The sequence below is a fragment of the Lycium ferocissimum genome, unplaced genomic scaffold (assembly GCF_029784015.1).
Source record: "Lycium ferocissimum isolate CSIRO_LF1 unplaced genomic scaffold, AGI_CSIRO_Lferr_CH_V1 ctg215, whole genome shotgun sequence".
NCBI classification, from domain to species: domain Eukaryota; kingdom Viridiplantae; phylum Streptophyta; class Magnoliopsida; order Solanales; family Solanaceae; genus Lycium; species Lycium ferocissimum.
In genome coordinates, this window is record NW_026719744.1 from 1 (window position 1) to 17,051 (window position 17,051).

The 17,051-nt window shown below is 34.0% G+C and overlaps 1 protein-coding gene across 11 annotated transcripts; it reads left to right on the top strand.

The window, feature by feature from the left end:
• Positions 1 to 1,374: 1,374 nt before the first annotated feature.
• On the top strand, positions 1,375 to 7,037 carry LOC132043149 (probable trehalose-phosphate phosphatase F). Of its 11 annotated transcripts, none has more exons than XM_059433641.1 (15): positions 1,375 to 1,512; positions 1,643 to 1,751; positions 3,942 to 4,030; positions 4,124 to 4,181; positions 4,398 to 4,582; positions 4,691 to 4,831; positions 4,919 to 4,990; positions 5,091 to 5,213; positions 5,353 to 5,409; positions 5,515 to 5,616; positions 5,701 to 5,778; positions 5,925 to 5,994; positions 6,140 to 6,210; positions 6,283 to 6,375; positions 6,480 to 7,037. In XM_059433641.1, exons 5-15 carry the CDS (start codon positions 4,424 to 4,426, stop codon positions 6,531 to 6,533), a joined length of 1,020 nt encoding a protein of 339 aa, XP_059289624.1. In that variant the 5' UTR covers positions 1,375 to 1,512; positions 1,643 to 1,751; positions 3,942 to 4,030; positions 4,124 to 4,181; positions 4,398 to 4,423; the 3' UTR covers positions 6,534 to 7,037. The 11 variants fall into 11 exon arrangements, 10 of the variants coding, with proteins under 10 accessions (XP_059289624.1, XP_059289617.1, XP_059289619.1 ...); XM_059433634.1 differs by having other exon boundaries at positions 1,376 to 1,512; positions 4,124 to 4,214; XM_059433636.1 differs by having other exon boundaries at positions 1,376 to 1,512; positions 3,946 to 4,030; positions 4,124 to 4,214.
• The last annotated feature ends 10,014 nt before the right edge of the window (positions 7,038 to 17,051 follow it).

Below are 17,051 nucleotides of genomic sequence, written 5' to 3' on the forward strand. Positions count from 1 at the left end.
TGCAACAACAAATTTTGTTGCAAATTCCATACTTTGTTGTAGTGATTCATCAGTTCATTGCTTCTTGTTTTTCGGTTACGTTTTGCAAGCATTATTAATTTACTTACGTTAAGCGTAGTTTTCAAATCAAAAAGTGGAAAAGAAGAGTCTAGGTTTTCCATAATTAGCTTAGGGCATTTTGTCCAAGTAATACACAGGTGGCTAAATGCTAGTACTCATTAATTTTGAGATGATGATTATTTTCTAATTATCGCTGCAAAAAATAGCTATTTGCCTATTTTTCAACATTTTAACCCACTAAAACTCAACGCAAATTGTCCATTTTTTATTTTTATTTTTAAGCAAATCCACTAGGCGAGATGTCTAGGGCTAATTTTTTATTTATATAATAAGCGCTTGAAGAAAAAAGTGCCAAAGCGATTTGGGCGCTTCCTTACAAATTGTCCATATGACATCCCTAGTTATATTAAATGTTTTCTGAAACTTATTCCGACTAGCTCCAACCAGCTATCAATTAATATTAGAAATCGATGACAAAAGAGTGAATAGTTCCGAGTTTTGACTTTTATCTAATGTTGGTGCGTACTTCAATTATTTTATTGAATTGAATATCTGCTACCGTTCACAAATATGAAAGAGGACAATTGCTTTCTCTACTAGCCTGGAAGCAAGGCTTTGGTTTAGCCTCCAACCAAGGCTAAGGTAAGGGGAGTATGTCCTCAAGCTGAATTAATTTTGTCCATCCAAAATAAATAAAAATCACATATCGTATGTTGATCTCTCGAAATTATTCCACTTCTCCTCGTGCACACCGACTCCTTGGGTGCATATGAGGTATAATTTCATTAAATCAGAAGTTTATAAAGTTTTGAGACAGATCTAAAAGTTAAACTTGATGGTAATTTTTATCATTGAATTTATTATTTCTTTAAAATCATGAATTTTAATGTACTATTTATTGAAAATTTTCAAAAAAATTTACATATATATAAATTTACATTTCTAGAATCACAATTTATTATGAGTCCTGACTCACAATTCTTTTGGCTTATTGGGTTCTAGATAACTTTAAGGCTCACTCTGCCCCTTTACATTCCGCGTCAAAATGTTTAGATGAACCCGTCTTCGAAGAGATGCATCCGCACCTGCTGTCAAGGGCGGAGCTCGCATGCACGGTTACTATTTCGGCAAAACCTAATAGCTTGGCGTAAATATTGTACATATTAAAATATCCACTTATATGTAAAGATAATTTATTTAAAACCTAATAACTTTCTTTTCAAAATTCAGAATTCATAAATTCAAAATTTTAGTAAACCATTTCAAGAAGGAAGATATTTTCTTGTATGTCACGTCTTTGGGGGGCATATCAAACTCTATAAATACGTGGCCCTGACCACCTCCATTTTCTCTTCATTTTCCTTCCTCTTTTCTTTCCTTTTCCTAATTAATTTCATTCTTAATTCTCCATTACATCTCAGCCAATAATTCTTAGGGTCTCCTCATTTCTGGGTAGATTCCTTTATCTCTATCATCTTCTTCTATCATTTACCATAAGGACCAATTTTCATCATTTTCATTTTATTTGCTAAATCTGCATGCTTTTTACTTTCTAATTCTAGTTGACTTTGGTATCTAACAGTTATTTTTGGCCTTCCAATTGGATAATCGACGTTGGGTTCTCCCGGATTAATTCAGGGTTTTGGATATTCACATTTTTGTCAACCAGGTTTTCTTGTCATTTTAATTAGGTACTTTGTTTCTTTTCTTTCTGAATTATAAGTGGCCATTCAACTATCATGCATATCTTTTGTATTTCCGCACATTTATCTTCAATATGCTAACACATTTTTATTCTTGTTTGTTTCCATTTGTGGGGGCGTCCAAAGTTGCATTTTTGGCCATTTCATGACTTAATTGGTTATGTTCTGCAAATTAGATACCGATCAAAGACACGCGTACCACCTGTTTTGTTGTGACGTTTCTGCGGAGGTTATTTTGATCGATTAGATTTCTGTCTTCTGTACGATCATAAACAATGTAGTACTTTGCTTAATTATTTGCTTATAGTGATCATTTGACAGTACAAAATCCTTAAATCCATTGTTGTACGATTTGAATTATTTTTAATTTGTCGGTTGCTGTAAGATGTTGAAGTTTTGATTGTGTATCACTTTCATTTTTACTACTCCCTCTGTTTCATGGTGTTTTAGCTTGGGCCCTGGAGAAAACTACTCCCGGTTAGAAAGCAAGAAGTATTTTTACTAACTTACCCTTAATTAAATGTCTTGAAAAGAAAAGTATATCTTTAATGGTTTCTTGGTTATGTAAGGTAAAATTGGAAAGAAAACAAGTTAATGCTATTTTGTGAAACACCACTTATTTTTAAATAAAATGAAAGTATAAAACACCACTTATTATGAAATGGAGGGAGTAAATTACTAATTACTGTTTATCATAATTTTTTTACGTGTAATTTCTTTATATAAGTCAGTGATTGTTTAATATTTTATACTGTGAACTTGAACTCCTTCAGATTAATGTTTTACCTTGAAAAATGGAGTATGCGTATATATTAAAAAGTCAGCATTCCCTTATGTGGTTGGTCATGCCGTCCTAACAACTGTACATTTCCTTTAATATTGTTTGAAGTCAAAATGCCTTTTGGAATTTCATTAGGCCAACTGCCACATTTTAAAATTTTGTTGTTATAGACAATGATTAATCGTTACAGTTGAACACTGTTCAATGGTTCATATCAAGCCTGCTATTTTCTTATTCTCTTTAGTTACTGTCTTTGGTCAGAGATTGTTATCAGCCTCTCCTAATTTTCATGTCTAAATTATTGGCATATTTATGGTTGCCGAGAGGTTTAATTCAATAAAGTTTCTTCCCATTAAAGCTCTGTTTATCACTTTCATGGTGGCGTTCAATTAAGTTGTTTGGTTTCTACAATTTGAATTTGATGCACTTAATCTTGTTCAATGTGTACCATTATTGGAACTTAGGCTAAAAGACAAGACTATCAATGTGTATGAGATTTAGACGTGTCGTTCGAAGTTGATAGTGTGTGTTCTGGAATGTAGCTCTAACTCTATCTATACTTGTGTTCACACATAGACACACATATCACGCATGATATATAGGATTTTAGCGAACGAACAGAACCTCTCTTGGTCATACACATTATATTAGTGTATGCAACTATGCATATATCTTTTTGAGAGGAAATTGAGAGTCTTGAGTTCCTATTATTACCAGATAAACAAGTGGATACTTTTCAACGTATGGTTACTAATACTCTCTGCTAGATTTTTGGTTCAAAATCATTAAAGATCGACCTCAATTAATGAAAAGCTCATAGAGATAAATGTCCAAGAGAAATCCTGATTAATTAGGCTTCTAACAACTATTCAGTGTAAGATCAATTTCTTAGCATGATATTCTTACTATTTGAGGGTCCAGCTATAACAATAGACTAACCAATTCCACAAAAGCTGAACAGTTGAGAAAGAAATTCATATATCCTCATATAGCAGCCGAAACTTGTGTTCTGATAGAAATGGAAATTTTCACACGATTTGTAAAATAACTTTACTGTAAAACAGCAAACATCCTGTGGGAAAGGGATTCTAATAATTGTGAAGAATAAAATGTTTACTATGCTTATTTTTTTTCTGGTCTCTATTTCTGCCGTTGGGAAATGGTCGTGAAGCCAACCAACAAAACGCCTTCCAATAGAGAGCACCGAAATTAATCTTGTTTCTATATTGACATTAGGATTGGCATACATTTTCTTCCCACTGTTAATATCACACGATCCCATTCTCTCCATATGCTCGTGTGTTACAATGATATTGTTTTGTCAATACTTTTCCTTCATATGGTATTTTAGATATAAGTAACACCATGACATCTATTGGTTGTTTTCTTCTCTTCAGGTAGGAAGCACAGAGGCTTATAACTAATATCAATATTCTAAGCCAAACATGTTGTGTTCTTTAAGCTGCAACGTGGCTCCGAATATGAGGTACTTGTGCTGATAGATTCATATAATTGGATAAATTACACCACTGATTTGACAATCATGCCATTTGAAAGTTTTTGATTGACCAAATTTCAGGAGGCCGGCGCTTGATGGGCAGCAAACTCAGGAGCTGTGACAAGACAACGCTAAAGAGGTGGTTTTTCATTGACAAAAATAAAAAGATTAGGTACTCCATTTCAACTAGTAATATTCAGAGTTCAATTACATAGTGAAGTAAAAATCAGTCAAATTCTTAGAGATCCAATGAACTTGAATTCCGTGAAAGCTTCTTCTATTCTAACAAATCCTTCACCGATAAACAAGTCTAGATTTCGGATTCATTCTAGTTTATTGCCTTATTCTCAACCAGGGCCTTCAATCTCCACTAGTGATCTAATGACTCCGAGAAAGAAGCCAGGGAGGCTTGATGACGTTCGTTCTAACGGTTGGCTTGATGCAATGAAGTCTTCTTCACCTCCTAGTAAGAAGGTTCAAAGGGAAGCAGACGCCGAGGATTTTATTGATGATGCTAAAGTTATTTACTCTTCTTGGATGGTATGTTAGATATTTTCATTGTTTTCCAAATTTTTTCACACTTATCTATCTGCCTAGACAGAGTGAACGTCTGATACGAGCGTCTCTCTTCCTGATGTTTGTGCACAGTTCAAGTATCCATCGGCTCTTAACTCCTTTCAGCAGATCGTTAGCCATGCAAAGAATAAAAAGATTGTTATCTTTTTAGACTATGATGGGACTCTTTCTCCAATTGTAGATGATCCTGACCGTGCTTTTATCTCCGCTGATGTAAGTAACTACTCCATTTTTTCCTTATTGCAAGAGAGAAGCTTACCTGATTATGTTCAAAATGAAAAGAAATTACAAATTCTGCAGATGCGTTCTGCTGTCAGGGATGTTGCAAAGCATTTCCCAACAGCCATCATCAGTGGAAGAAGCCGTGATAAGGTATAAAAATTATACTAACAAGTAATTCTAGTTTAGGCCGCCTACTTTCGTGACCTCTTTTCGTTTGCAAATATTATGATTTAGGTTCATCCTATTTCAGGTTTATCAGTTGGTAGGACTAACTGAACTCTATTATGCTGGTAGTCATGGTATGGACATCATGCTTCCGATTAGAAATGAAGTGTGCACTAATGGTTCACTTATTAAATCTACTTCCCAGCAGGTATTGCAGTTTATAAGAGTTGTCCTTTCATCCATTATCTAGTAAAGATTGCCATTTCTTTTTTTTCTTTTTTTAATTTATTTTTTACTCATTTCTACCTTACTTTCTTATAACTAGTTCTAATTTATGTTTTGAGCAGGGCAAGGAAGTTAATCTGTTGCAGCCTGCTCGTGAATTCTTACCTATGATTGACGAGGTGTTTTACTTGTTTCTCTAAGCCTAGCAAATAAGTAGTGATTGGAACCAAAAAAGAAAAAGAATATTATCAGAATTGAATTGAACAAGCTAGACCATATTGCAGGTTTTTAGAACCCTTGTCGATAAAACTAAAGAAGTAAAAGGTGCAAAAGTTGAGAACCACAAGTTTTGTGCCTCTGTACATTACCGTAACGTAGATGAGAATGTGAGTCTAATTCCTTGCTGTTTCATAATTGCCTTTGTGAATTATTTCAGTCATTTATTGATGATGTTTTCATTTCAAATGCAGAGTTGGTCCGTCGTTGCCCAATGTGTCCATGATGTCTTGAAAGAGTACCCTCGACTACGACCAACTCATGGGCGGAAGGTATCTCAGTTACTTGATTTTTAGTGACAAAAAACATACATTCCCTTATGAAGTCTCCATTTTGATCCCTTCACACTCTAAATGCAACTATTACATTATTTGTTACTAATTTGTTAAAATCTTGCTCCTTTTTTGCTTGTCCATAGGTTTTAGAGGTCCGTCCTGTAATAGACTGGGACAAAGGAAAAGCAGTTGAGTTTTTGCTTGAATCACTAGGTATGTTACTGGTGATTTATTTTGATTTGGTCTCTTTCTCCTCACTAGGTATAAAGTAGAAAATATTTTTATAACTGGTGAAGTCAAGAAATTTTAGAATGAATAGTTCTATCCATTCTTTTCAAATATGTGCACATCAATGCAGGTTTTCGAAATAGCCATGATGTGCTTCCTATTTATATTGGAGATGACAGAACAGATGAAGATGCATTCAAGGTAAGTAATACACAACAGAATCTCATGTCACTACCATTTCTTCTGAAATTAAAGAGTATATTTTAAATCCAGGTTTTGAGGGGGAGATATCAAGGTTACGGAATTCTTGTTTCGACTAGCCCAAAAGAGAGTAATGCTATCTTCTCTCTCAGGGATACTTCAGAGGTTGGGAATATGACATCTAGCCAAAATTTTGTTGTTCATGTCAAATTTTTCTATAATTAAAATGTAAAGTAAAATTTTCCTTCGTGATGTGAAATCATATGCAGGTTAAAGAATTCTTGGAATCTCTTGCAAAAACGATGGAAAACCAAGAAATATAAAATGAGGAGGGGCAGGGGAGCAGGAGGGATAGTATAGATAAGAAACATTACATTATGTTTCTACAATTTTATAAATAAGTTGAAGCAATCTCTTTATCATGCTACCAATATTTCTCTTGCAAGTGCAAGAATTTTGTTTTCATTTTTTGTAATTCCTTTTCTCGGATTTTCATATATTACCTTTGGGTAGAAGAGGGTACTGCAAAGTCAAGCTAGTCCCCCATTAGCGGTGTTAACAACTGCTTTACCAGCCTTATTACTACAAGCATTAGGAGTGTTGTTAGCATTGCCATCAGACGGATTATTCCTCTGGCCAGAAGAGTTAGCCATTTCACGCAGCCGCTTCCTACACTCCCTCTTAATGTGACCCCTTATACCTTGAAATTTTAAAAGAAGGCCCTTCTTCCCCGAGTTATTGTGATGGGCAGTGCACTTGGGATCAAATGTTTCAGATGTTCTGTCATTTCCCATTATTGAATACACACACACAAAAACAATTTGTTATCTTCTTATTTTCTTCAATTTTGTTTTTGTAGAGGTGAGAAAATTTGTTTTAATGCTTCAACACAGCCATGTTGTGAATGGGAGCCTTAGAGCAATGATAAAGTTGTTTTTGATGGTCATAGATTCGAGCCATGGAATCAATCACTAATATTTGTATCAGGATAAGCTGCCTATATCATATCTGACTCCTCGATACAGCCCTTCCCATGTAAACACGAAATGCTTCATAACACCGAGCTGCCCTTTAAGTCATATTGTGTTGTCTACGGTGAACTTTCAGATCTAGGCAACAAAAATATGTTCTAAAAGTTTCTGTTTATTTGTAGCATAGCGAACAAACATCATCAGTAGTATATATGCAACCTATTGAAGTACGGATCTTATAAAAGAAGTTTCGTTTTGTCAAGCCACGACTTCAGCCAAAAATGTCTGAAGTTTGTCCTTGTCAAATTCATAATTTCAGTAAAAAATGTCTGAAGTTGGCCTTGTCAAACCATACCAAACTTAAGGCAAAACGACAATTTTGCCTTCACAAGGCCACACTTCCGGCAAAAGTCCGAAATTTACCAAACTTCAGGCACAAATCTTTGCAACTTCAATCATCTACTTCTGAAGCGGTATATTGCAAAAAATCAAAATTCCGCATACAATATAAATTGCTGCCCCAAATCGAGTATTTGTGCACTGCGCCCTGATTAATTCCCCTACTTTAAATCTATTTAAGTTAAGCAAACAGTTGTGATAGGCCCAAGATTGTTGCTCTACTGTTACTGAGCCACTATTGCATATTCAAAAGTCCAGTCTTCAGTTTAACAGATTTAAAATAAATAATGGTTTGTCCGAGATTTTGGTGCTAACGAAGACCAAAATTTCTGTTACTTCTGACCTCTGTTCCCATGCACTTAACTAATTACTACTGTAAAAACTGTTTTTTATTCTCTTCTGTTAAAACTATTCTCTTGGAAACATAGAATGGTATGACAAAGATTTAAGTTTTGGTTTTCTCTTCCATCCTTTATATTGCATTTGCACAATTTTTATTACAAAGAGTTATTTGCAGTTTGCACTCTCTTAAATATTAATGCATGTAAAAGTCATTTTTTTGATTTGTATTATGTAATTTTTTCTTTTTTTGAATTGTTACTTAAATGTATTTCTTTTTTACAAATTATCATAAACCAAATAATTTGTAGAAAAAAAATTAAAGCAAGATAAGTCGAGTCTATGTAGGGAGGGCCAGTAAATAGAGAAAAATAATATATGATACCCCATCACTGGAAAATTACATTGTGTAGATAGGTAATATTTTTATAATATGTGTTAAATCCCTTTAGTTTCTACATATGTTTACTTTTTCATATTTTGACACCCTTGATAAAAGTTTTAGATCTGCAACTGATCGCAGGACAAAATCATTTTGGGAAACGCTGCTCTCAATGTTGTGGGTTCAAAACTAAGTGATACCAGATCTCTCTAGTACAGTACTTAGGATGTAAGCGATCTATCTCTGATCACCTCTTCATTTCAATTTATGCGAATCTATTTTTTTTTTTTAGTCAGTTATAAAACGAATGAACTAATTCAATATAAGAAAAGCTCTTTAATTTTAGAATTTCAGTATTACCCTCGCCATTATCACTTTTGAAATCTGACATAGAGCCCACTAGTTTTAAAGTAAACAATCTGTGATATTTTATTAGGTAATGAAGAATGTTTAGAAGTTGTGTACGATGTGTCAGATCCCTTTCATGTTTATACTTACTTTCAATTTCTCTTTACTATTCAGTGGGCCCATTAAGGGTATTCTTGGCAATTGGTGTATATTTAGGTGATTTGGAAAAGTCACAATTTTGTTAGGACCCATTTAGTAGGCGTTTGGACATGCGAACATGAAATCATGAGATAAAATCAGCGTTTGAACATATGATTTCATCCCATGAAATGAAATCCTAAATCATCCAAAAAGGCATGATTTGGGATTTCAAATCATGATTTCAAAATTTTTAAATGTAAAACTTGGCCTATAAGTTTATATTTTGTAAAAAAAAGACTCATAAGTTGGTAGATATATTTAACAATTACCCCCACCAACCATTTACCAACTTCATTAACTTCTACCAACCTTTATTTATGTTCTAACTTCTACCAATCTTTCTTTATGTTCTATTTGTTTCCAAACGACAGATTAACAATGTTGGTTCGTCTTCTCGGTCATCTGATCGGGAAATGCATGCTCGGCGTGAAGAGATTGTTCATACCATGTGGGAGGATTATATTAAAGAGTAGTTACATTACAAGACATGTTAAATTTTCCTTTTTATTGAAATAAAGTTTGATCAACTGATGTTGTATTTTTTAGAAAGGCCTGCTAGTAGCGTATTAATTTTGTTATGAACTATGACTTGCTCATTTGGTACGATTGTATAAGAATTGGGAAAGATTTGATAGTTTTCACAACTTGTGAGGTTTTTATGTCTATAAGAAAAAATACAACTTAAGAAATCCAAATTGCATGTCCAAACATGATTTCATCTCATGGTTTCAAATCATGTCCAAACGGCTCCTTAGATATGATTTGAAATTCATGATATGAAATCAGGTTGATTTGAAGTTGAAACTTTATTTGGACATAAAATTTGGATTTCTTGTGTTGTATGTTTGTTTTCATAAACCTGAAAACCTACAAGTTGGGAAAACTTTCAAAACTTCCTCAACTCTTATACAATCTTACCAAATGAGCAAACCATAGTTCATAACAAAGTGAATACACTGCCAAAAGGCCTTTCTAAAAAATACAATATCTATTGATCGAACTTTAAATCAATAAAAAGGAAAACTGAACATGAGTTGTAGTGTTACTATTCTTTAATACTCACTCCGTCCATTTTTACTTGTCTTGTATACTAAAAATAGTTGTCCACTTTTACTTGTCCAGTTTGGAAAATCAGGAGATAATTTACCATTTCACACCTACTTTACCCTTATTATTAATTATTGAGTTGGCAAGTTCAAGGAATTCTTAGTGGCTACACAACTTTTAAAGTATGTTTTATTGATTTCAATCATTAGGTTATTTAACAATAACTAGGGGTAGTATAGTAAAATTGTCATTCTATTTTTAGCTCCTTAGTAGGCATGTCAAGTCAATACGTGACAAGTAAAAATGGACGGATGGAGTACAATTAACCCTCCCATATGGTACAGGCAATCTTTTCAAGTCGAGTATGCATTTTCGATCAGATGACCGAGAAGACGAATCAACATTATTACTTTGAGTCAAGTTTTACATTTAAAAGATATATCTACCAACTTATGATTTTTTTTATAAAATATAAACTTATGGGTCAAGTTTTACATTTAAAAAAAATTGAAATCATAAGTTGGAGAATTTGTGATTTAAATCATGATATGAAGTATAAAAAAAACGCTGAGTTGAAATCAAAATATGAAATTGTGATTTTAAATCGCATGAACAAACGCCTACTTATTAAATTTCATATCTAATGAAATAAATTCGTATAAATTAAGAGGGAGTATTCTCTAATATCATAGCAACTAAAAGGTGAGACTATAAAAGGGGAAATTTCACTTATAGACAATTTATGGGTAAAAATTACATATTCATAGCCCATATTTTAAATTACAAACCTACAGCCCAACATTTCATGGCCCAACTTGAATATTCACCTTTATACTACAATATACAACTTTATACACCTACTGCATGCAATGTATACACCTTGTATAAAAGTGTATACTAATATATATATATCCTTGTATAAAAGTGTATACTAATATATATATATATATATATATATATATATAAGACTAGTATACAATATTATACAATAATATATAATTTTATACATCTACTGTAGACAATGTATAAACCTTGTATAAAAGTGTATAATAACATATAAGTCTAGTAAAAATTGAAGAGGAAAAAAATGACTATGGCGGGTAATTAAAAAAAGATGGGCTAAAACGGGTAAATATTTTGCCATAATTAGCATACAATGTAAAATTCCTAATATAAAAAACATAATGTACTAATTTTGCTCGACTAAACTCGTGGACAAGTACAACATTATTGAGGTAAGTGAATAAATTATAGGAGCATACCAAAAATGACCAATCATGCACAGACCTACCTGTGCTTTATCTTTTTAAGTCTTCCAAAAACCTACGTAACCTTCCCAATCCACTCAGGAGGTTTTCTTTTACATAAACTAGATAAAATGCAAATTTATTTTCCTTTATGTTCAAATATCTTGAACATTATTGATCCATGGCACGGATAACTGTAACATCATCTATTTTCTTTGTAAAGTAATGGACTTTTTTCACTCACTATCACGATTTTATGGAGATAAATAAGGTCATATGTCTCGTCCCTTCATGTTTTAATTCGGAGTCCTCTTCTTATTTCTTCTTATTTCAATTTATATGACATATTTTGAATTAACATGAAAATTTAAAATGTTAAATTCAAAAAAGAATTGTGTTTTAAGCATACTATAACATTTGTGTAACTAAAAAACTTTTAAAATTTATGATCTTAAACATGCTATAACATTTAGTGTTGCCAAAAAAGTTTCTCATAATGTCACATAAACTAGAATGGAGGAAGTATTAGGTACTACTACTAGTATACGACATACGTGTAAGGGGTCTGCCTAATCATACTATTTAATATGTATTGAGTTTCACTTATATACATAGATAGCACAAAACGATTTTTACACTGTCAGATTATTCAAAAGATAGTTTACAAGTAATGTAATTTTAAAAATAAGGTAGATTATTTGTTCACGGATAAAGACAAACTGAGTGTACAATATCTTTACACTGTCGTGTGTATCAATTAAGCTTTTTAATATTTGGCTTCTGTTCTTAAAGAAAATTGGTCGGGGAAAAGGAAAAGTTGCGTTCTAGGTGGAAGGAAAAGTTGCGTTCTAGGTGGACTTCATCAAAAGATTGAGTGATGTCATTAGCTTTTTATTAAAGGCATGGTTTACGGGAAAAAAAATCTTATCCCATTTTCTGCCATATGATTAGCACTAGTCTCTAATAATGCAGCAAATTGCGTACAGTATCACATAAGAAGATTTTGAGTTGATGAATATAATAGTCATACAGTTGAGGACTTGAGGTACATCTTATCCTTGATATTTGGTGCAAGGACGAGTCATCCCATATTCTGATGCATCATCTCACTTTTATCCCGTTTGTGAACAATTATGCCGATAAAAATAGGGCAACTTATATATAGGAATACTACCATTTAAGGGCTGATTAGTTTTATCGATTTATAATTCGTAGCTAGTTTATGGGAATTCGCTATATTTGAATACACTGTTCAGTTGTATTCAATCTTATCTGATGTCGCACGTATTTGACTGTATTTGAATACATGCAACCTTAATTTCTCTAAATATATGTGTATTCAAAATGATTGTATTTCTGTGCATTTAAATACACAACAGAGTAGTGTATTTTAGTGTATTTATATATTGATCTATCCTTTTGTTTTGGCTATATTTAAATGTATTCGAGCTCCGATCAGCAAGGTTGCCGCCGGACGTCGCAAAGTTGAATGTTGTAACACCTCGTATCTTAGAACTCATGTTAGGCTCGTAACGTTAGAGTTTTAGAGAAAAATTTGAAAGCTTGTACGTATTACGAAAGTGGTTGACCGACCTACTTCGGGCACCCGTAACTCATTGATTAGTTGATAATTTGAGAAAACTTAAAGCATGAAAGTTGTAGCCCTTTGGAATAGATTTCCAACGGCATCTTATGAAGCTCAAACGGACCTCTGTGCTAAGAGTTATGCCTGTTTTACTATCACTGGTCGGAGCAGAATCTTCAGATTTTGGGTTACGTTTTTAGCCTTTTCCTACTCGAATTGGGACTCCTTATTTTATTATTGTATGAAGTAAAAACGGCCCTAACACTATTCTAAACCCTAAAGGACTATTCTGTTCTCTCTACCTCCATCCCTAAAGAACCTAGACACTTCAATCTTGCAAGAAACTCATTCTTGCAATCAAGAAAAAATCAAGAAACCTTCAAGAATTTGGTTTGGCAATCTAGTTTCCTAAGGTTTCCTCCAAGGTAAATATTTTAATCAAGAACCTTTGTATTCTACAAGATTTATCATTTATAAAGACTAGAATAAATCCATCCATCCCGTTATCGTATAAAAATCAAGAGTTGTAAAAAGTTGGAGAAAACTCTAGTATTTTTCTGTTGAGTTTCATTCCGAACAGCCATATTAATTTGGTGTTTTCCGATAATCTAACCGTTGGATAAAGCCCAAATTTTAACGGAGTGTTCATAACACATAAGTCTAAAATATGAATGGTGAAGATTGGATTTGGAGGTCCGGAGCAGTACCCTTTGAGCCACGAACAGTAGCTACGAAAATTAGTGAAAATCCTCTCAAGGTTTCCAAATTCAAAGCTTTTGGAATTCTTCTTCAAAGGTTCAGACTTTTCTTCAAGTTTTGGAGCGATTAAGGTATGTAGAGTTACTATCTACGTGTGGGAACATCATTGTTCTTCCTCACGCCTCCTAATCCATAAAGTATGGAACTTTACAAAACTAGGGTTTCTATTCTATACTATGCTCATGATAACCCTAGGTCCATGTCTATGACTATATTATGTTTGAATTGCTATTATTCTATCATTGTGTTCTTGATACTCATTATGATTATTGAGAATCTATCCGTAATCCATGAAAACCCATATTTTGTATTCCATGGGTTCTTGCATGCATGTTTTTGACTAAGAATGATTATTTCATGAATATCCTATATGTCTACAAGTTTTCATGCAATTAAATCATATAATTACTTTCATGCCATGATACAAGAAATACACATGCTAAATACAAGTTATTTCATGAAACCATGCTACAAGTTATCTCATGAAACCATGATACAAGCTATGTTACAAGTTACTTCGTGAAATCATGATTACAAGTTATTTCACGAAAATCATAGGCTTCTTAGCCAACTATATTATGTTCATATTTTTGGGAGTTGGACGAATTACCGAGAAGGCTCAGATAGCCTGAAACTACGTAGCCTACCATAGGACAAGGATCGCTCCGCCCATTAGGACGATTCCTTAATTTACACCGAATGGATCCATCGGAGCACGTTACCATCTTATACCCGGCAAGGTATGGGGCTCTCGTCCGGCGAGGTATCGAACTCCACGTACCCACGTGGTGATATCACATGGTCGGTTTATGAAATGCTCTCCCTACTTATCATGTTTTACTTATGTTATATATATATATATATATATATCCATGCTCATGCTCATGCTCATGCTCATGCTCATGTTCATGTCCAGGTTTTCAGTTTCAGTTCTTATCATGTTATTTCTTTCAGTTGCTTTACATACCAATACATTCAATGTGTTGACGTCCCCTTTCTATTACCCGGGGGCCTGCATTTCACGATGCAAGTATTGATTGACAGGACAACATATTTGCTTGTTAGGACATTGCTCGTATCAGCTTTTGGTGAGCCCCATCTCATTCGGGGTTGTGTCTTTACTTCTATTTATGTCAGTTATGCATTTAAGGTATGCCGAGGGCCTTGTCCCGGTGAACAGTTTAGTAGACAGATTCGTGTCAGAGGTTTCATAGACTAGTCAGTTGTCATGTTCAGTTGAGTTGGCCTTAATGGCTACATTACCATAATTCTGCATTCATGATATAATAATAATAATAATATTTTCAGACTTATGATTATTGAATTCCATGTTTTCACAATTCATGCATGTTTACTTTATATTCCGCATCAGTCCATGTCGCATGTAGACTCAGCAAGTCATGTGGTTCGCTCGGTCACATGCAGCAAGGCACCGAGTGTCGTGTTATGCCCAGGCCATGGTTCGGGGCGTGACAAATGTATTCGACCGTATTCGAATGTATTTACACTTTAAAAAAATGACAAAATGAAGAACACAATCAAGTTCAGTCAAAATCTCCGGCGAAAATACAAAATACATTGCATTTAAAAAATGAAGAATACAATCAAAACCGGTCAAATCTCTGGCGTAATACAAAGTAACACTGTATTTACACTAAAAAAAAATGAAAAATACATTCAAATCCTTTAAAAAAAATACACCGTATTTACTTAAAAAAATTAAAATACATTGTATTCATACAGATCTGCAACAACTCCGGAGAATACACTATATTCATACAGATGTGTATTCACTGGAATACCCATATCAGATCAGATCGTGCTTCCGATAATCAGATCCAAAAGACGATCTGAGATACAAAAGATGAAGAAGAAGTCATGGATTCCAGTTTCTCAGATGAGCATGAATCTCCACGCACCGTCGCTGAGCATTAGATTCACTATCGACGGATCTGCATCTCCTCGCCGTTCGATGGTGGTGTCTCAAAGTGATTAGGTGGTGCAAAAGCAGATCTCAAAGAGATGTGCTTATGTTCTCCTACCAGGCATCCTGGTTCGTTTAGGTGTAGTATGCATAAGAATATGAAGAATAATACTTCTTCGATTTTGTAGACGCATAACCGATTAAATGCTCAGAGATCGGCGATGACGAATTCATTGGTGCGGATCTGTTCTGTTGTGAAAGAGAGAGAGAGAGAGAGAGAGAGAGAGAGAGAGAGGGAGGGAAGTAGTGAGGTCGTGGAGCGGGGGTTTGCGATGGTGGCTGGGCGGTGGTTTGGATTTTGCCGGAGATGGATAAAAGTAGGGAGAGAGGCGGCTATAGCCATAGTGAGGGGAAAAGGTGGGGGGGGGGGGGGGGGGGGGGGGGGGGAGAGAGAGAGAGAGAGAGAGAGAGAGAGAGAGATGGGTGAGGGAGAAGACTGATATAGTGGAATAACTCTATGTATTTGGTACAGCTATGATTGGTAAATTAAAAATTCACTGTAGCTATGAAAAGTAATTAAATTAAAAGGTAATTATTATCTATAAATAACTCTTAGAGTTAGCCATGACAGGTAAATTTTCCAAAAAAATATATTGGGTCTTCAATCCGGTCTATCATAGCTTGTGAGATAAAGCTCACATGTTTGCGTGTATAACTCGGAGTTGTAACCAACAAATTTGAGAGACGGATGAAGAGTTGTCTTTGGTAATAGGTATTTTTCCGCTCTTAATTAAAAGTCTCGATCGAGTTCAAATCATGAGAATGAAATCGTCTTTGATAAGAAGTGCTTTATATACTCTCAAGTGGGACTTCCCAATGTAAATACGTATTAATCGGGCCCAAATCGGATATCAAACCCCGAATAAAAAATTAAAAAATAATTTTGCGGGAGGGTGGATTTTGATGCACGAGTGTTTCAAAAAAAATATTGAAGAATAAGCTGTAAATAAATTATTATTTTTTTAAGAAAAAAAACATTGCATGTATGAGAGATGCATAGATATGATAGAACTATGAATGAGTACCATAAAGAAGAAAAAAAGGAATTAAACAAATGATGGATCATCCATATACTACTAATTTTATATTTACTCCACAAGTAAGCAAACGTGAACTAATCCTCATATATTTGCATAATCAAATAATACTAGTACGGTGTGGAAACTATAGTAGTAGTATAGTATCAGTAATATTTTCAAAAGTTGGAGACAATGGCACAAAAGTTTGGACCACCCAGCAAAGCTGTTGAGTCAAAGAAATACGTAATAACTAATGCCAACTACATTTTTGATTTAAAACGTGTGGTACGTAAAATTAGCAACAAGAACAAAAGGAGATGAAGATTATGGGTATTAATCATTATAACGATGGCCAATAGATATGAAATTTAGTGAAGCCACTGGAGTAATGATTGTACTTTGTTCTAAATAAACTGCATTTAAAGTACTGGAACCCAAGTTAATTATGCAAAGAGCTGTCCGGCCTTTACTCCCTCTCATCAGTGTCATAAGCAAGTAGTCGAATTTTATGATGAGTTCTCTAAAGCTGCAATTTACATGTGAGGCTGTGACATTATATA